This window comes from Perca fluviatilis, chromosome 3, assembly GCF_010015445.1.
Source record: "Perca fluviatilis chromosome 3, GENO_Pfluv_1.0, whole genome shotgun sequence".
Lineage (NCBI taxonomy): Eukaryota > Metazoa > Chordata > Actinopteri > Perciformes > Percidae > Perca > Perca fluviatilis.
This window is the reverse complement of record NC_053114.1, coordinates 24,995,248-25,015,753: the sequence shown is the minus strand read 5'-3', so window position 1 is coordinate 25,015,753 and position 20,506 is coordinate 24,995,248. Positions and strand designations below refer to the sequence as shown.

The window sequence follows — 20,506 nt, the reverse complement described above, 5'->3', positions numbered from 1 at the left end:
AACTTTAAAGCAGCAATAAAAAAAATGTGGCTTCTGTCCTGAGTTTGGAGTAGAAATTGTAGACAAAGACATTTCAATTGTGGTAATAAGCAGTGTAATAGTTCTGATGTTACAAGAAATGTAATTCAAAATGTTCTTGTAAGTGCAGAAAAAAGAATCTTAGACCATAATTGTAGATAAAAGATGGTATCAGGATGCGATCATTCCAAATGGCTTTCCACAGGCAAATGACTGAGTCAACAGTAGGCTACTGTATGTCTTGGTAAAATAAGTAAGAGAGAGAAAGGCATGTATGAAAGTTAGCTCCTACAGCTGCTTTGATCATAGGAATAAACTAACAGACCCCTTATTGTTAACCTTTCATTTATGATGTCATTATCATATTTTAAATTAAAATCCTATTTTTTGTAGGACTATATTTAATTGCTACTCTGGTAATCTTCACAGTTGATAAAGTGCAAAACACTTCAAAGTGTTGACTCTCTAAGGTTGTCTTTATCTTATTTCTAAACAGATAACCGTGGCTGAATTGATTCAAAATGAAATGTACTAACGACTCAGACAAACCCTTTAGGTTTGTCCACTAGATGGAGACTAAGGACCAAGAAAAATCCAGGGTGCCACAGGAAAAAACTGGTTCGCTTATATAGCCGATCATTTATGGTTATTGTGCACGTTGTAAAGTCCTGTTGTGGTCACCCTTTTTTTATTAACGTAAGGTCTAGTTCACGTTGGTCGACACAGACGACCATGGATGTATTAAGAGAACGACACGACCCCCTGTTCATCCATTGGAGTTTTGTCCCTCTTCGCTTTCCCTAGTCGCTTGCCGAAAAAGTTTTTGCGTGAAGACCATGGAAGACCAACCCTCTGAATGAAAATGATCTACTCTTATAAGAGGTAAGGAACTTTGACAGAATCTGCAGCAGCAGTCACATTGTACATAAGGTACAGTCACATTTGTATAGCTTTGGACGTTGTTTATCGTTTTGACACGTCAGTATGATGTTAAAAGCAGACGCTTGTGCAATTTCATGTTTCGTTGCCATGACAACGTGTTGCATGGGGGAACGCTAGCTAGCTTAACATTACCTAAAAGTGACTGTCAGTCTTCAAGTTTTCCTGTCTATTTCATATTTCAACAAAATTTGCGTTACCTTATTTTGTTGGAACGTCACAATATGGTTAATTGTCTCTAATATGTATTTGAATATGCCAAGCTTTTTAAATTAATTAGTTAATCTCTAACATTATTAGCTTGCTCAAGTGGTAAAGAGTTAATGTTAAAGCTGTAACGTTAATCTCGAAGATTTTCATATCTGTTAGCTAGCTAGCTAGCTAAGTCACTAACGTTATGAAGGAGGTAACGTTAACACACAATGATTGAACCTATGGTATGACATATCCAAAGTTTTTTTACGTAAAGGTGGATCAACACAAAAGTGGAACTATGCACACAATTCGGAAAACTTGAAGCTACTGTGTGAACAACTACACTCCAGACCATATAAATATATTGATATTCATTTTATAGAAATAGAATAAGATTCATTAGTTTAAGTTACTGCTGCTGGAGCAGTGGATGTCGATTATGTTAATATGTTTAACGCTTCAAGCATAGTATGTATACTGGATATGTTCACCAGCTGTTACCTCCTGTAATACCCCTGATTGAACTAGCTAGCTAGGTGAACTAATGGTACTATTTTTACATTTTCAAGTCAGGTAAAGCTTCATCATTTATCATAATTTGAAACCTGAATCTGAATTCTAACTGGGGAAAAAAACACACTAAGATATTTAGTGAAGAGCGTCAACATTATCAGCTTGGCAGTTGGACAATGAATGATTTATAACTGAAGGTGTAGACATCTGTGTATTCTGATATGAATGTGCTGACTTCTCTCTGGGTTGTCATTGAAATGAATTTGATTTGTTCTTGTTTCTGCTATGGCCTACATTCTTCTAGATGTCTGCCCTCCTAGCTTCCCAAGGCTGAGCCCAGCAAAGGCAGAGATTAGCCTTAACCAGGATTAAACCAATGAGAAAATTTGAATTTGTTGGCCCTTATCTCCTAGCAACATGTGGAGTGCTCTGAGCAAATGACAGAATTTGATCCTTTCCTTCCTTTAAGCAAAGCATGTTCTCTTGCCAATAGACATTTATCAAACATGACCATTGGAGACAAGGAATTCTTGGAGCGGCCTTTAAATTATTTGTTTATGGGAACACCACATGTATTACTTGTTTGCTGAGTGTAGGAATAGCAGTCCTGTAGCCCATCTGTTGTCTAGTATATTTTCACAGCTCTTTAGTAAGTCTGTTGTATGCTTTAATGGCTTAATGTGTTCTTGGTATTGCATTTAGACCACAGGCTTTGATAATCTCCCTGCATAATATTAGGAGTCACCTCATAACTTAGTTGATGGGCTCTATATTTGCATTCTAAACATGCAATTTCTTGCCTCATCAGGTAATGTAATTCCACGCTTCATTAGGACTGTGAAGTTTATCATTTGTCATCAAAGCCAAGCTGTCAATAAATGATTAAGTTTCACATGAGGAAAATGTAATATTTGGGCTTAAGCAAAACGGATAGCAGTGTACATTTTAATTCCAGTAAGTAAGATTCTATTTTTGTTAGATTTTCAGGCTATATTTTAGTAGCTGCTTGTTACAGCTTGAGGCACCATTATTAGAGAGCTGCTTAAGCCTAATTTATTCTGCTATTTATTCCATTAAAGAAAGCAAAGACCCTGTACAATAATTGAATGTGTAATATCTTGATGGTCTGGTTGAGATTGAAAAGTGGTAAGCTGCAGTTGTTCTACTGGCGATAGCCACCTATAAATGACATTATGACTGCAAATAACGATAATTCCCATCATTGATAAGATGTTGATTATTTTTACAACTAACCAATTAGCTGTTAAGTATCTAAAATGTCAGAAAATAGTGATATAATTCTATAATCTATAATAGTCTATAATTTCTCACAGTCAAAGGTGATATCTTCACGTATCTTCTTTGGCCAGAACAACAGTCCAGAGATGTGCAGAAAATCTTCACATTTGAAAAGCTGAACCCCCAGCATATCACTTGTGCTCTGCCGATAGATACGCCTTCCTACTTGCGGGTGCCCTTAAAACTGGTAAATCAGCAGCAGTATTATTGCCATTTATACAACATTGTCAGAATTGTCTTAGTCCTGTTCAACAGTTTTATAGTGCAGGATGTAAAGGACACTGCAGCCTAGGGGTGAGTAGCAGTCTTATTGACATTAAGGGTGGGAGAAAGAGAGTAAATATATACTGTATAACCTTGAGTTAATGAAAGACAAGCAGGTTTAAGGAAAGAAAAGTTGCACAGGATCAGAGTCATCCTTTGTATGTCCGTGCTCCCTTTGTTCCAAAGTGACATTGATTTTGTGCGCTAAGTTCTTGAGACAATATCCCCCACACTCCCGGTCATTAGGCACAACGTATTTGTTCACTCAGTAGTGTAAATAAACACAAATTGCTGTCTGACAGAATGATGGAAAGATGAGGCAAGTATGGGCTTGACTTGTGATGAACCTTCGGCTCTGATTACTTCCTGCTGAAACTGGAGATGAGGCAAACTCAATGTAAAAGGGGAACCACAGCCTGTGTTTCTTTCTTTTATAAGGGTTGGGGTGCGTACTGATGTTTGCTCATCTTTCAGACCATTATGTTTTGACAATTTTAATTTGTGCTGTCTACTATTATTTAGTCATTATTTGACGTAGTTAATAATTACCTCCACCAAGGGCATTATGTTTTTGGTTCAGTTTGTCCGTTTCTTTGTTTGTTTGTTTGTCAGCAGGATTACGGCTTTACTGATACAGAAATTCACACTGCATTAACATTGTGAAATAGAGCATGCCTTGGCGGAGGTCTGCGCTGTCCGAGTGTCCTTCTAGTTATATATTTATTCTTGGGTCAGTCCTCTATGTAGAGATGGAAAAAAAGAGATCCATGCATAGAATTTGAAACTATCAAGTCAATACCAAAAGAATAAGCATTCTAAACTTGGTCTTTCAAGCAGGTTTTGAAATTGTACTTTATGTACAGTTACCTAGACTGAAAATGTAGCCTTAATGGAAAACATTTTAGGTGAACAGGTGGCACAGGAGCACAATTCTTACCCATTACTGCTGAGAGGTTTTATTTCCAGCAATTTGGTCATGCAACAAACACAATTGGCCAAGTTGCATGCTGGGATAGGATCACGTCCTTGTCACTGCATTAGCGATTCTTGAGTGTTTTTTGGGTCAGCTCCACTGAAGAGTGGTGGTATTTGGTAGGAATATCAGGGACTTCCTGCCTGTTACAGTCCGCCCTCTTAGTGAAGTTCCTTACTGGTGGGTAAAAAGAATTGGTAGCTTTTCCCAATAGCATTTACAATTTCCAATATTTTTTTTACCTTCACAGTAGAGACAGAGATACTGGTGTGGTGGAATTTCCAGCTTACGGACTCATGCTATGTAAGTTGAGACAGCGGTACCCCAGGTCTCATTCAGGTCAGTGTCCAACATAACCTCATATCCTGTCTCAGGCAGAGGAGTAGTTCAACTCTATGTCTCTACAGATTTAGGGAGTCTAGGCAGCTAGGGAATGTTTTGTTCCAGGACTGTCTCCTTTTGGAGGTCAGTGGAAACAGGGTAAAGGGGCCTGACACACTTTAGTGTGGATCCCAGAAAAAGATAGACTCAACAAGGTTTTAAGTAAGCCTATGTGTTTACGGCGCCCGCAATATCTTTGTTTACATTAAAGGTTCAGCTAAACTTAGTCATCAAAGTCTACCGAACCTTCTTCACTTATGTGAATATCAATTGTGCTGTTCCTGAGTTTTTCCTTAAAGGTGCCCTGCTAAACGTATTTCATTACTTTGTGGTAACGTCTGAAGTTCTACCATGGACTCTGTAAAATTTTTTGTGGAAAAAATTCCTTGGTTACCTTGTTTCAAGCAATTCTAGCGTGGTATAGAAAGCCTACAGGAAGACTCAGCTTGATTTCTGCCAGTTCTCATTAATATTCAACAAGCTAAGCTGTTTGAATCTGGTTGGCTAACAGTTAGCCAATGAAAGCCTGGCTGTCAGAATCCTTTACTCAGCCCAACTGGGCGAGCTCATGAATAGTAATGAGCTCAAGCAATATTGTGTCAGACTGACCAGCTTTTTGGCCTGATTTCTCTGCTTATTTATTTTCAGTGGCTAGAGCTGACAAAGGAGGTAGCAGTTCATTTTCACCTTCACAACATAACACAAACACATATTTCAAAAAAGTAAAAACGGTTTTGTATGGCAGGGCACCTTTAACGCTGTGTCAGTGTTGATCAGGGTTCAAATGCAGTAATTCTTGGGTGCATTTGGACACAGAGTCTGATAATTTTTTGGTTTAATTTATACCTCCAGCCCTTCAAGTCATCAGTTTGTGTTTGTCTTTGGGTGCAAGCTGCAGTGTAAACATTTTAAGTCATTAAGTTAAAAAACAGAAACAAGTAAGTAATCTATTTTGTGTTTTGACCGTTAGTTTGATCTGTAGTATTAGAAACTATAGATTGCAGATAGACAACCCCAAGCTTAAAGCAATTCAAACCTATGTCTCTTAGTGACCCTTTTTAAGGTCAGACTTTTCACCCTGACCTGACCCTGATATCCAATTTCCTTTGCATTGGGGATCTGGGGCTAAGGACCAGACACCTCCATTAGGAGACACCTGAGGTGCACAGGACCCTCCTCCTCCAGTCATTTCAAGTCCCCAGTGATACACTCATCACATGCCTCTGTCTTCCACAAATGAGCTGTGATTGAGGTGATTGGAATTTCCAGAGGCTGTCACAATCGTTTTGATTGGGAAATAGACAGGAGATAATGGGAGAGACAGGCCTGTTATGAGAGCCCTGTCGGGGTTAAAATAATGCATCAGAGGGAAGAGGTTAAAGACACCGCTTCCTTGTTAATAATTAATTGCTGTGCATGTGATGGATCCACTTCATTGCTCCCAGTCATCACTTGATAATTGCTTTACATTTAATTTGGCTTAGAGACTGTTTCTCAAGCTGGGTAAATTGTGCTTAAAGTTAGTATGAGCTCAGACTGAGACATAAGTTTGGTCATAAACCAGTGATTAAAATATGACAAGTTACACGTAAGGAAGTAAAGATTCAGTAATTCTGTACACTAGTTCTTGAATTAACTTCATGAGCTAATTTAAAGATGATGTCTTCAATACTGGTAAAATAAGCTTAAATTAAAAGTGTGTTAAAAATGTTGTTAATTTCTCAATATTTTTTTGAAACTAGCAGGCATGATTGCTTGTATTAGAGAACATTTGTGTTTTTTATAGTAGTCGGTAATATTATATTTTGAGATATTGACAAATTGGATACAAAACTGTTAATTTTAAGTCTCTGAAGCAAAAAGTGCCGGCGCTATGGATGAAAAGAAGTCACACGCAGCACGCTGACGTACAGAAGTAAACATGGAGACCACTGTGTACTATCATTCGACATACGCTTCAACACTTCCTTTTATAGATAGAATAGGGCTGTCCCCTGAACACGATACATTCAATATTAATAAACTGTAAATAAAACTAAACGAACGCACCATGAAATTTGAAAAATACTTCAAATTAAATGTAGTTTATTTTCTTTGCGTTCCACCTTTTCTTCCCCTCTCTGTCTCTCTCTCTCTCTCTCTCAAAAACAAACATACACACGCACCCACGCACTCACACACACACACACACACACACACACACACACACACACACACACACACACACACACACACACACACACACACACACACACACACACACACACACACACACACACACACTCTCAATCGCTTCATTGGTGCCGGCTGAGTCCGTCTCTGTCCGGTTCAGTGGTTAATATGCATAATGTTGTGGCACCAACAATGTACCAACAATACAGATACAGATACAGAAAACTTTATTAATCCCCAAGGGCCAATTCATTTTTACAGTCTATCCCATCCATGTCATAAATAAGTACAAGAGTAACTACAACAATCAGCATCAACATGCCAGTGACAACAAGAGCATAGATCAACGATTTGTGTTCAGTAGCCTAATGGCTGAAGGAATGAAAGAATTTGCATACCGATTAGTTTTCCGTGCAGGAACATAATAGCGCAGACCTGATGGCATAACTAAAAATTCACTAAAAAGTGCATGGTCAGGTTGAGTTCATATTTTATCAGCTCTCTGGGCCACCAGGTCTTTCTGCTGGACTCCAGTGATCTTAGAGCAGACCTTAACAATGTTCACAAACTTGTGTTGGTCTTTAATAAACACTAGATTTTAAGAAATCCACTGCATTCACGTTTTATTGAGTTGTCAAAGAAATGCAGAAAATGCTAAATAACTTCTTGAATTTATTTCATGGACAGCCAATCATCCTATGGCCTGAAAAGGAATTTCAGAGAGACAATGACTGCATCTCTAGATGACACAAGCCTATGCTAGTGGATTGGACATGAACATGTTGTCCCTGCAGACCAGCAGTGACACTTTGGAGAGGAATGTGCCTTTAATACGCCTGGAGGATGATGCTGACCTCAGGGTATGGAGAGCTTCTTTCTTTTTTTTTAACAATGTTTTTGTTACTTTTCATTGCAAATACAATTCTCAACAGATTCAGATTTGGTGGATACAGGTGCAGCAAAATCATCTTAGGGTCAAGTGGAATGTTCACAGACAAGATGAACATAGTTTTATTGATCACCTTTTGTCACACTCCCAGACACAGTGCATGTTCCTTTTAGACTCATTACATTTAAAACAAAGGTCAGGTATATTACTGTGGTATTTATTCAATGTAACAGGAGTGGGTATGTCTCCATCAGCCAATTATATTGGAGTAGCAATTGTTCGTTAAAATGTTAGTTAAAAAGGATGAGAGTGCAGGGATCCCCACTAATTGGTTTTGCATAGAAGAAATAAAGTTCCTCACTTGGAGATATTTAAAAAAAATGTTTTCTTGAAATGTCATACATTAGAGAGATTTCTTCAAAGGTCATTAGTATCCCTTCTTTACAGAGGTCACCTCCTATACTTATTCCTTTCTTTGCCCATATCTGGAATCCTGCATCCAGCTTGCCTGGTTTAAATAAAACATTGCCCCACACTGGGCTGAATTGTGACAGAGAGTCCAATATGTTCATATATTATTTTACCTTACCATACATTAACCATATTAAGAACTATAGGATGAGCAGTATGTGTTCTTAAGTACTTTAGCTTGGCTGAAATGGAGAGCTTCTTTACATGATTCTACTGCAGTCTTGCTGTGGGGCCACCACTGAAGAAGTCACACATACTCACTGGTGACCTCTATAGTAAACTCTTATCTGCACCAGAAGAGAATCAAACTTCACTTTGCTGCTGTATAGCCCCCCTTCATTGGGGAATTTGACTGCTCGCTTTGCCAAATCCAAAGCAGCCAGTGCTCAGCCTTGCATGCACACAGATAATGATCAAGTTAATTAGACCTGAGATTGAACGAACTGCAGCAGCAACTTAATCATTTGTAACTTGATTAGAAATACTATATTCTGCACCTCCAGAGACCTGAAAAATGTTCCGTCTTTTTTCAAAGAGCTTGAAATTAGGATGTACTTTGGAATTCAGGTCTTGAGTTAAGACATAATGTTTTTGTAATCCAAGACTGTAAAATGATCCTAAAGTCTTACACACAAGCTCAAGGGAAATCCTTTGTTGTATCTGACTGACAGTGAGCAGGTGTAGATTACAAATGTATTAATGTTTTCTTTCTTATCCCCATAGGAAATCTATGAATTTGGAAGGAAATTGGGTCAAGGTAGCTTTGGAGTTGTTTATGAAGCCACTCACATTGAGACACAGACAAAATGGGCTATTAAGGAGGTTTGCAGACCAGCGGTGAGTGCATTTTGCATACCTCTGGCAGGGCCTGTTTTTTAATTTAACAAAAGGTTGCCCTAATAAGAGCGTTTAATGTTTGGGAAGAAACAAATGCCCACAACCATGCTGAAACTCCATCAGCTGTGATTTGACTTTCTGTCACTTCAGGCAGGAAGTTCAAAAGCCGAGATGCTGGAGCTGGAAATAAGCATTCTCAAACAAGTGAATCATGCTCACATAATACGTCTCCAGGAAGTCTACCACACGACTAAGGTAAGCATTGCTAACTTTTAAGTAACAAACTCAAAGTCAGCCAAATTGAGAGAGTGGGATAGGTGTAATGCATGTGACATACCATAATCTTTGATTACTCAGAAATATTACTAATAAGCACAGACAAATTGACTGTATGGTCAGGTGCATTTTCTCTGTTTGTTTCTAGATGACTTATTTGGTTACTGAGCTGTGCGTTGGAGGTGAACTGAAGCACCTGTTGCAGCGGAAAAAGTTCCTTACAGAGGATGAGACAAGGCATATCATCTGTAGCTTAGCCGATGCCGTTGTTTACCTGCACAAAAGAGGTAATGTCATCCTACAGATTGACATTTGATAGTGTTACAAATCATTTCAACACTAGCTGACAATCTAGTTTTTGATGACCTCCAGTGATTGGAGTCCTCACCTTGCTGCTCACTACACTCTGAAATCCCTGATAGAGGTGTTTACAGGTGTATGACAACACCTGGATGTGGTTACTATTGCAACATACATGAAAGTTGTAACCAGAAGACAAGTGAAACAATGCTGTTCAGCTTGTTGTTAAGTTACTCCATACTCTTACAGTAATTATACTGTAGTGTGGAATAGGGCTGCAACAACGAATCGATAAAATCGATAAAATTCGATTACTAAAAAAGTTGGCAACGAATTTCATTATCGATTCGTTGTGTCGCGCAACTATTACGCCACTCAGTCGCGGAGATAAAATTTTTTGAGTTGAGCGCAGAGAGGAGCAGAGAGGAGCAGCGCGGAGCGAAAGAAAAGAAAAAAAGAGCAGAGCGGGGGTAGAGGAAATACGGAGAGAGACCGGAGAGACCCGTAACGTTGTTCTAAAACACACGGCGGAGGCAGAGAAATCCAAGGTGTGGGAGCATTTCACACTAAATAAATCAAAAACGTGTTAATTGCAAGATAATAAAAAGCGACACGGCATGGCACGGGCGCACCACGGTGATGAGTCAGCACCTAAAATGTAAACATGTTGGAGTCCTTGATGAGGAGGAAGAGAGTTCAACAGCAGGGTGAAGTCCCTACACTATCCTACTTCTGTTCCGTTCTGAAGTGAGGAACGTAACGTCCCTCCAGTAGCTCTTCTAGTGCTGCCGTTTACTCGTTATCCAGCTGACTAGCATGACAAGCTAGCGTTAGCTCGTTAATAACAGCAGGGGTGGTATAGTTTGCAAGACTAAAGTCACGGTTTTATTCACTCGCCTTTTTTGGCCCATTCATTTTCAATCTGTCATGTATATGTGCTTTGTCCCATATCAGTTATTGTTGACAAATATATTAGTGTGTGGTGTATAAATGAATGTAACTTGCATTTACTACAATGATGGTAATAATTTAATGTGTGTGTGTGTGTGTGTGTGTGTGTGTGTGTGTGTGTGTGTGTGTGTGTGTGTGTGTCTCTGCGTGTCTGTCTGTCTGTATCTGCTATTTGGGTTACATACCTTTACACAACTATTAACTAAAACAACAAGTATGTATGTATTGAGTTGATGTAAATTAATGCTTTTTTGTTTTTTTTATCCGATTCATTGATTAATCGAAAAAATAATCTACAGATTAATCGATTATTAAAATAATCGTTAGTTGCAGCCCTAGTGTGGAATAAGTAGTACTGGATTTATTATGTTTTAGTCTAGGGTGTTTTATATTTTTTTATTAAATACACAGGTGTAACACCTCAGGCCTTGTTCGGACTGTGTTTTAAATAAACTGTGCTTCAGTTAAATATATATATATATATATATATATATATATATATATATATATATATATATAAGTGCCAATATTATACTCTTTTGTGTTGCCCTCAGTAATGGGAGATTCCTTGCCATTACGGCTTTCAGTAATTACAGAAGCGTGGCTCATTTTTGATAAAACAGCAACTTCCAGAAAAAAAAAAAACATGATTAACATTTTAATTAAATCTACATGTTTTATGCGGAAATGCTGTTTTCCCTTTTAATGGTGAGATCTGTGGTTAGAGGTAATTTAGGACATTGCCTGACATGAGGCATCACTACCTGTGGCTAATGACTAATTTACAGCAAGCCAGGGAGCAATACTGATTAATAATGTTTTGACATGGAAAGTCCCTCTCTGCTGGTTTTCCTCACCTCTGTAGAAACTAATGATACAAATAAGAAAGTGCTGGCTTCGAATTAAAACATAACCCTCTGTCAAAAGACCATTCGCTAGGCTTAAATTTGTTTGGGTTTTCTCAGATTATCAAATATCTGCTGTCCTTTGTTGGACTCAGCTGCTGTTTGTCACATGCTGTAAGTCTTCAGAGCTATACTTAGACTGTTTGCCTTACTGTAGACTGTTTTGAGCTGTAATGCTAACACATCCTGGTTACAACATGGTACATTTTGCATGTGCTAAAGTACATGTACATTCTACATTTTGCATTGTAATAAAAAAAGTAATTTATGAATATGAAATTAGGAGTTCAGCTGCCAGCAAGCAGTCAAAAAAAAAAACAGGTATCATTGAACAAAAGCTATCTTAAATGGATGAAGGAAAGAAATAACATATAGGTGTTGTTTTGTGCACACCAGTTGGTCTAACGTACCTTTCACACACCATCAACACTTTTGCGTTTTATAATTGGTTGCTTCAAACAGTGCAGTGAAAAGGACAGCCCAGGGCAAATTGTTTTTTTCCTCCTGCCTTCTCTCACTCCACCAAGTTTTGTTAACGAGGCCCTTCAGCCTGGCCTACTGTAAGCAAGGTAAACAGATCACTGTTAGTGTTTGCAAAACATAGTTTTTTCTGGTGACTGACATTAGCAAATCGTGTTGCTCGTAACTCTAATCACAGCTTTATTTATTTTCTTCAGAGCTAAGGTCGTGATTGATGATTTACCTAGGAATCATTTTGGTATTTAATAAGAGAAAATCAGCAACACAGCAACAGTGACAACTGCAGAGTTGTGTGACACTTCTCAGTGGTTTCATCACTATAAACAACCCCCTTTTCACCCATTTGATCCATTGTTGATAGAAAAAATCAATATGAATATTGATTACAACAACTGTGTTGTGTGTTGTGTTGTATAAATGTATAACATACACATGTTAAAACTGTATTAAAGCATTATGTCTGTGTAAAGGTTTTCCTCCCCATATCTTACAGACATAGTGCACCGGGACTTGAAACTTGAGAACATTCTTGTACAGAATGATCTTGATGAAGATGATAATGGCAGGATTAATATCAAGGTAAGATGGTGACACAAACTTGTGAAACTTTCCATCACTCCATCGCTTCTTATCCATTCTCTGTCATACTTACTACAGGCCTCTGATGTGCACTTTTTCTTTGACCATTATCTCCTTTATATTCATACTACCTACCTACCTACCTACCTCATTATGACAGACTTCCTCTGGTCTTCCTTTATAGTGTACCTTTATACAGAGAGACTGTATCTTTAAACAAATTACTAGCTGAGCACAGCACGTTGTGTGCACTGACAATGAGCAGATACCTGGTGTGCGAGCTACAACAACTCTCTGTTTTTCTCTCTTTGTCTCACACACACATACACAAACACCCACATACTGTAATGTACATGTTGGAGAAAGTGTTGTTGTGGCACAGTATTCATTCATTTAATTTCACAGGAGTTGGTCTTGTCTTCTGGATTTATTTTTGCTTTTGTAATAATTTCATACCCCTTTGCAAATATGTGGACCCGTACAGCCTTAACAGCTATGATGCTATTCATGTAAATTATCAAAGTTGTTTGTGCTCAATGTCCAGCCTTGTTTTCCTGACAAAAGCACCTTTAAAAAATACTTCAATGTGGGTTCTGTCAGCACATCTAAATCAAGTTTATTTTCATCCCATGTTTCATGTGTGCTATTCTCTACCTAGGTGACAGACTTTGGATTATCGGTGAAGACAGGTGGTGTAGGGATTGAGAACATGATGACTGAGGCCTGTGGGACTCTTATTTATATGGGTATGATGCCTATATCTCCTACAGCATGCTAGTAAACCACACAGATGACCACAGGGATAAAGCTCAAAGTTTGAATGAGTGCCATCTTCCACAGTATCTTTTTGGTTGTACCACTGGGAGGTGCCAAAGTTGGAAATGTCATTACATAGTGGTTTTAAGTTTGTAAGTGTGATTCTATTTTAGCATGCAGAATGTATCAGGTGTATTTTATATTTATACTTGTAAAGGTACTGCAGAGTTTTTAACCTATAGTGGTGCTATGGAGCAATGTTTGTATTAGCAGGTCCCTGTGTTGTTTGTATCTCAAGCTCTACTAGCAATTGCACATTACTGCAGAGTGTAGAGTGCGGTAGTACAAATGTGTAGTGCATGCAAGCTACAATATGATATCCCTTGGATTCTTGCTATTCCACTCATAGACAACCGGTGGAGGTAAAGTGCCAAAAAATGTGGCAATATGAGAGACAGAAGACTGCTAGGCGATTTTAACATGGATATAAACAATTCAGGTTTCAAAGTTTGTAAAAGAAATTGGCTTTGTGAATGTTTTATGAGACCGGAAATGCACTCAGCATGTTTGGTGAGAAACATTGAATCTGAACATTTTTACTTTGCGTGCTTTGCAACAGTTGTTGCATTTACCTACATCACAACCAACCTACAAAACAGTTCTGGCATGGACCAGCTGTAAATCATGACTCATGTTCTTGTGGTGTGCAGTGTGTCCTTGTGAGTATACTGATGAACATGATACAAATAATATGGGATTTGCTTTAAACGTTGCTCCACTAGTGGTCAAAAACTATTTTTACCTGGTGGTTTTAGGCCAGGAATTTTTCAAATCTCACAGAAAGAAAAGTCATACATTTGTATATGCATGTGAATTTCAGCACCTGAAATGATGAGCGGTCGTGGTTACAGCCAGTGGTGTGATGTGTGGAGCATAGGAGTCGTTATGTATATGTTGTAAGTAGACACACATGTACTATATAGACATACACCCATCCATCCATCCATCCATCCATCCATCCATCCATCTATCCATCCATCCATGTCATACATACATACATACATACTGTGAATACATGTGTCTGAGCTGTGTCTCCCTTTAGGCTGTGTGGGGAGCCTCCGTTTGTGTCCAAAACAAAGGCAAACCTACTTAAGGAGATTATGAACAAAGAAGTCAAATTTACGCAACCCATCTGGGCCACAGTCAGTGATGCAGGTGACACTTAATAATACATTAATGAAAAATGTAATCCTGCAACAAAGGAGAAATTGTTTGTGATATGGATTGAATTTATTTTTTCATTGATAAGAAGCACAGGATGTTGCATACATGCAGCTTTACTTTTTAGGTTGTCACTAACAAACTCACCAATTGGCTGTCTCAACAGCAAAAAATCTATTGACTTGCCTTCTGAAGGCGGACCCTGCCTACCGTATGTCCGCTAATCAGCTACTAGAAAACCCCTGGATTACAGTAAGGCAATGATCGTTCCAGCTGCATTCATAAACTTTACCAAATGAGTCACACAAGGAGCTCTTATTGGGTGCTTTGTCCAACAGGGTGACACTAATGTGCCTGCTATGCCGTCCAATGTGCTGGAGATGATGCGCAACCACCTGGAACAGAAAGAGAGTAAGACGATGATGAAGATTTAACTTAATTCTTATAAATTAATCCAGGTCATGAGGAGATCATTTGAATAAACAACTTTGTGCAAGTGTATAAATATATGATATATATCCAATATAATGGATGAAGTGGAGGCAAAACAATTCAGTTTTTAAACATTTTTTAAGGTTTTAGTCTGTTTGACTAATAGTCAGTGTTGGGCGAGTTACTTCCGAAATATAATACATTATTTCGATTTGATTTGAGATTAAGTAGTTATATTACAATATTACTGTCTCTGAATTGTAATGCTTTACACTACTTTTGCGTTACTTTTGAGTTACCCCAAAATAAAAGTGGAAGTATGACTTGGCAGGTAGCTTGTGAATTTCACCAAGGCATCAACAAAGTCTCATCTTTATCCACTATGTACATCATAATTTATTCATATTATTTTGTATTATTAATCTGAATCTGCAAAGTAACTAAAGCTATAAAATAAATAGTTAAGTAAATCGTAAAATAGCCTACTTGACTCTGAATTGTGTTAGAAGTAGCCAATAAATAGGAGAAAATGAAAATACTCAATTAAAAGCACCTTACAATTGAATCGAAGTAGCCTATTGTAGGCTATAGTTACTTTCCACCGGTGATAAAATGTAATGATATTAGGCTACGTGTAGCAAGACTAAGCATTAATTCCCGGCATGTTGTTATCTGTCAGTTGCTCGGACACATTACTGTCCAACCCAGTCTCACGGCAGTTCGTGTAAATGTCCACGTTATTCTTAATCTATTGATACGTGTTCACGGAGACGTTTTTCTCGTTTTTTACGTGTAACTGTCACGTTATTTTTTACGTGTAACTGTCATGTTATTATTTACGTGTAAATGTCACATTATTTTCTCGGGGAAAGGACGCCAGGAGGCGGCCGAAAAGGTCGCTCCATAAGCCGGGAGGCGCCCGCGAGGCGGCCCGCTGGGGACCCGCCGGGAGGCGGCCGAAAAGGACGCTCCATAAGCCGGGAGGCTTTTTATATAATTTTTTTATTTTTATATTATTTTTATATTACTCCCTACAATTTCGTGCTGTGGCCACGAAATATGCTTCCCATTGAAATACATTAGTTCACATTTTCGTGTTGTCCACCACGTAAAAAACGACAAAAACGTCTGCGTGAACACGTATCAATAGATTCAAATAACGTCACATTTACACGAACTTCCATGAGACCGGGCTGTACTGTCAGCACTGACAGGACACAGACGTCCCTAGCCTACCGTCTCTGGTTCTGGCTCTGACCACGGGAACAGTGACGAGACAGCTTGCTTCAACGTAGCGTAAAAAACTCCGGAAAATGATGTCCATGTCGCAAATGTATCCGTCTTTGCAGTCATTTCAACCACCGAATCCAGCAACAGGAAATGACACTAGCTGACTTTTTTTTCTGTGCCGAAATGTTTCGCGGTGTTGGTGAATTCTTAAAAAAACAAACACCACTAAATGTCGGGTTAAAATGCGTTGTAACTCGCGTTACTGAGATTGTAACGGGTACAATATTACCGACATTTTATTAGTAATGCGTTATATTACTGCGTTACAGCAAAAAGGAATACATTACTGTAATTGCGTTACTTTTGTAACTCGTTACTCCCATTACTGCTAGTAGATTTCATTTCAGCAGTGAGAGTTAGCTGGTAAGGAAGCGTGAAGCGATAGTATTGTTGCTATGATTTCCTGCAGTTTACTCTGAGTACTGATGTTTAACCTGCTGAACTGCAACAAAAATGTATTTGAGGTGTCCAAATATATAATTTTAACAGATACCGACCAGCCATTCAGAAACAATTTCTCTCACCAGGATTGGCTGTGCAATACCCAGAACCACTGGATATGTCAAACTTACCAAATAAGGTCAATTTAGTAAAATCTACACAGTTACTGGTTGTATGAGGCTTTTAAGTATCATACAGTGGAGAGTACTTAGGAAGGAGCAGGGACGGAGGGAGGGATTAACCAAAGCCACGTGAGGTAACTTGATGTTGACGTTATTTAAAATCATCCACAACAGGAACACAGACTGTGGAGAACTTGTCCCTCACCTCTTCTGAGGGCACACTGGACCCAACCCCGCTCCCCAGGGTAGCTTCAACAGAAACAGATAGCAGCTATAGGAGGGACGCTGAGAGAAACAACAGTTTATGCCCACCCTCCACATCCACCACCACGGTACTGTATTTCTGTTTAGCACAGCTTTACATTTTGACCATACCTGCTTATGTGTGTTTTTTTTAATTCAGGACAGAAATTTATATAGCTCCCAAATCGTTTTAAAGTCTCTTCTTATCTATTTAGGTACTGTTACATCTGCTTACACATCTCTTACCTCATGTGGTAATTATCTTGTTTTTAACTAAGACTATCTCATTAACTTAGCACTTACAGCAAAACCGTTTTTGACAAAGCTGTTGGAAGTTTTTGACAATTTGATAATTTTGTAATGCCAACAACTGAGCTCACATGGGTAAGCAACAAAACTGAATAAACCATAATAACTATATAATCTACATCATAAGAATATACATAGAAGAATAGGTAGTAACCTTAACATTCCCCTTTTAGATTTTGTAAAGGTACTTTATAGTTAGGTACTTTAAACTCCCAGCTGCACATGGTTTTACATTGCAATGGGCAGTTAGAAATATACAAAAAGTATTAGGTGTGCTAATGTTGCAAGTTACTGTATTTATCAGTTTCTGATTTGTAGATATTCATGTCAATGTGGTAATTATGATTGTCAATCTCATAAAACTGTATAGGTCAGCCCTTAGCTACTCTATATGGTCATGGGCTCCAGGTTTTCATCTCTCTTCTTTTCCTTTGGGATATTCTTGTATCTTGGAATAAAGACTAGAGAGTGAGAGTGGTGGCGGTGATCTAAATTTAAAAACTACAAATATCTACAGCTGTACATTCTGGATTTTTAACACAAGCTTTCTTATGTACCTGCCTTTGTGCTTTCATATTGCCATGCATGCATTACCACTAGATGGTGCCAGATTTACCTATTACAGAAGATGGCAATAAAGGTGTAGCGATGCAGCAGTTTTTAAAATGGATGTGATAGTTAATTCAGTTATGTAAGAAGAATATGAATCTTATCCCTGCAGTCAGATGCCAGTGGGAAACCCTCCACACAGCCGAGTGCAAAGCAGCGCCGGCTTCGGGACAAGAAGGACGTCGGTACAGGACAGAAACCAGCCTCTGAGCTCAGTAAGGCAGACGACCAGAGACCTTCTACCTCCAGCAAAAGTAGGACTGGCCCCCGCAAACTCTAAGACCAATACCCCTTTAGAATAAAAAGACTAAACTAAAAGATGAGCCATGTCACTTATAAAAGAGTGAGAGAGAACCATATGGAGAGAGAACACAGTTGGGCAAAAGAAAGTGAGCACACAGCAGAGAAAAACCTTTACTTGGACCTTTACTTATTTTTCTTATACACTTTATTTAATGTAATTATTTTTATTTCATGAAATTCAGTGTTTTAGCAGTTATGTGAATTAAACTGCTGTGAATGGTGCAACCTTTTATGGTGATTAACAGAAAATAAGCAGTGACAAATAAATGGGTCTCATATGCAGGTGTATCAAAATAGTACAAGAAGTCTGAGAAAACTGCAGCTAAGGGTCCAGCCTCAGCAGTGCCTCGTGCCAAAGGAAAGAGCCCTCGGTCTGAGGTGCTCCTCAGATGGGGCCAAACTGCTGGACGAATTGCAACTGTTTGAGAACGTCATGCAGCCCAAATACAGACTCACACTTTTATAGTGGCCAGCAAATAAGGATTTAATGAGTTTGTCAGATATTACTGGTGGCATCTGATTGAAGGCCTTTATTAGTTAGTTGAGTAAAGAGAGCTACCCAGGAGATTTGAGCACAGCTCATTCCTTAATAAATTCCTAATTTAGTAATTGACTTACTACCTAGCAGCATACCTTGTCATTCTTAAAGTCATCTCTTTATTTATATACACTGTAAATGTATGGCTATAGAAATGATTACATCTCTTATGTAAAAAGTGAATGTTAATTTATTACTTTGGGAAAAAAATAATTATTAGCTAAAGGTCAACGGGTGTAATAATCTGGTCTAATATTTTCAACATTATTAGTAGCTAGGGGCTATTTCAAATACATAGGGTATATGTCTATTATTATTACTATTATATATATATTTTAAATAAGACTTTAAATGTGCCAAATATCACAAAACACAGAACTGTTTCACAACATTTTCGGCTATTTTATTTTCAATAACATGAACATATTTTTTATTGTTTTATAATTACATGCTAAATTGCTGAGAATACTCATATCAAGAGTACAGGAAATTTGACTGGATATCATTTCACAACGCCAAAGTGAGCATTAGCATTCTTTTTTTCTGTTCTGACCTCTCAATTCCAAAACGCCCTGTATGCAGTGACTGCACCCACTCAGTGTCAAAACAGAAAAACCGTCACACAGGCTGGTTACGCTCCATCTGAATGCAGAGGATTGGGACTGAGGGCAGCCACGGGTCTAATCTCGTTTGGAGGCCATTGAAAGCAGTAGGAGCTACTTTGAGGGCACTGCCATTCAAGCACAGGTTTTTCCGCTGTAGAGAGAATAATCCCCAGCATAGATACAACATTAAAGTAGCCAAGCATAACACACAGAGGCTGAATTTCAAATCCACCCATTTGCATCTTGAAGTGAATGAGTGCCAACAATGGGGCTCCGTGTTCATGCACAAGCTCTGTGCTTTAGTGTGTCAGTAAATGTAGTGTGCATTTGTTGAAACATTACCTACCTATATTGCAGGGAATAGGTAATTGTCTTAAAAGTGTGGACACAGTATGTTAACCTGTATCAAACTCAGTCCAGGTAGACATACTGATCACGGGTGATGTTTCTTAAGATAGTGAGTAGATATGCAAAACTGTTTTTTCACTTGTTAGATTTATTTTTATCAAAATGATGAGAATGAGAAGGAACAAATGGCATGTGAATCATCTTTGATTCAAGCTGCTTGCCAAAAGACTGCAACATTACTGCAACATTATTGACATACTGTCTGCCTTTGGTTTACTCAGACTGGTATAAACAGCAGATGGAGCTGTAGTAAATTGCTGAATACATTTCCTGGAGTTAATCTGACAGGAGAGGGCTATCCCTAAAGCTTACTATCTAGTTTTGTGCATGAAGATGTGTAATTTAAATTGATTGCTTGAGTCACTGCCCATTAGAACTGTGATGTCCATGTAACGTGTCACTAATTAATATGTTGTATGGTTATGTCTTCATGGTCCATTCAAACAAAATAAATGGTTAAGACATGCTTCTTTTTGGGTGCAGTTTCATTCACAAAATGTGATTTTGTTGGGTGATAAATTGAGAAATAAAAAACAAAAACAATGATTCGTCTTAGTTAAACTTATTTTCCCTTAAGACTACCACACTGGAGGTCTGTTTAGACAACCTTCTGTATGGATAATTTCTGTCAGAAGAGGAGATGGGATTTGAGCATATGGTCCTCATTGTCTTGTGCCAGACGTTTGATTAATTATAGGGAAACATGAAGACAAAAAAATCTCCACATTGATTTGTGCAAGCAGAATATGGCCTACAGCGAATTATAGGAGTGCTTGTTCATTTAAAG

At 38.3% G+C, this 20,506-nt stretch overlaps 1 protein-coding gene across 4 annotated transcripts; it reads left to right on the top strand.

Annotated features, from left to right (window-relative positions):
- Window positions 1-695: 695 nt before the first annotated feature.
- stk33 (serine/threonine kinase 33) lies at window positions 696-20,185 on the top strand. Of its 4 annotated transcripts, none has more exons than XM_039796205.1 (14): window positions 696-900; window positions 4,452-4,504; window positions 7,442-7,614; window positions 8,838-8,951; window positions 9,102-9,206; window positions 9,376-9,514; window positions 12,357-12,442; window positions 13,101-13,188; window positions 14,079-14,154; window positions 14,301-14,413; window positions 14,586-14,671; window positions 14,758-14,830; window positions 16,879-17,036; window positions 17,978-20,185. In XM_039796205.1, exons 3-14 carry the CDS (start codon window positions 7,498-7,500, stop codon window positions 18,143-18,145), a joined length of 1,323 nt encoding a protein of 440 aa, XP_039652139.1. In that variant the 5' UTR covers window positions 696-900; window positions 4,452-4,504; window positions 7,442-7,497; the 3' UTR covers window positions 18,146-20,185. The 4 variants fall into 4 exon arrangements, with proteins under 4 accessions (XP_039652139.1, XP_039652137.1, XP_039652138.1 ...); XM_039796203.1 differs by having other exon boundaries at window positions 4,452-4,540; XM_039796204.1 differs by lacking the exon at window positions 4,452-4,504.
- The last annotated feature ends 321 nt before the right edge of the window (window positions 20,186-20,506 follow it).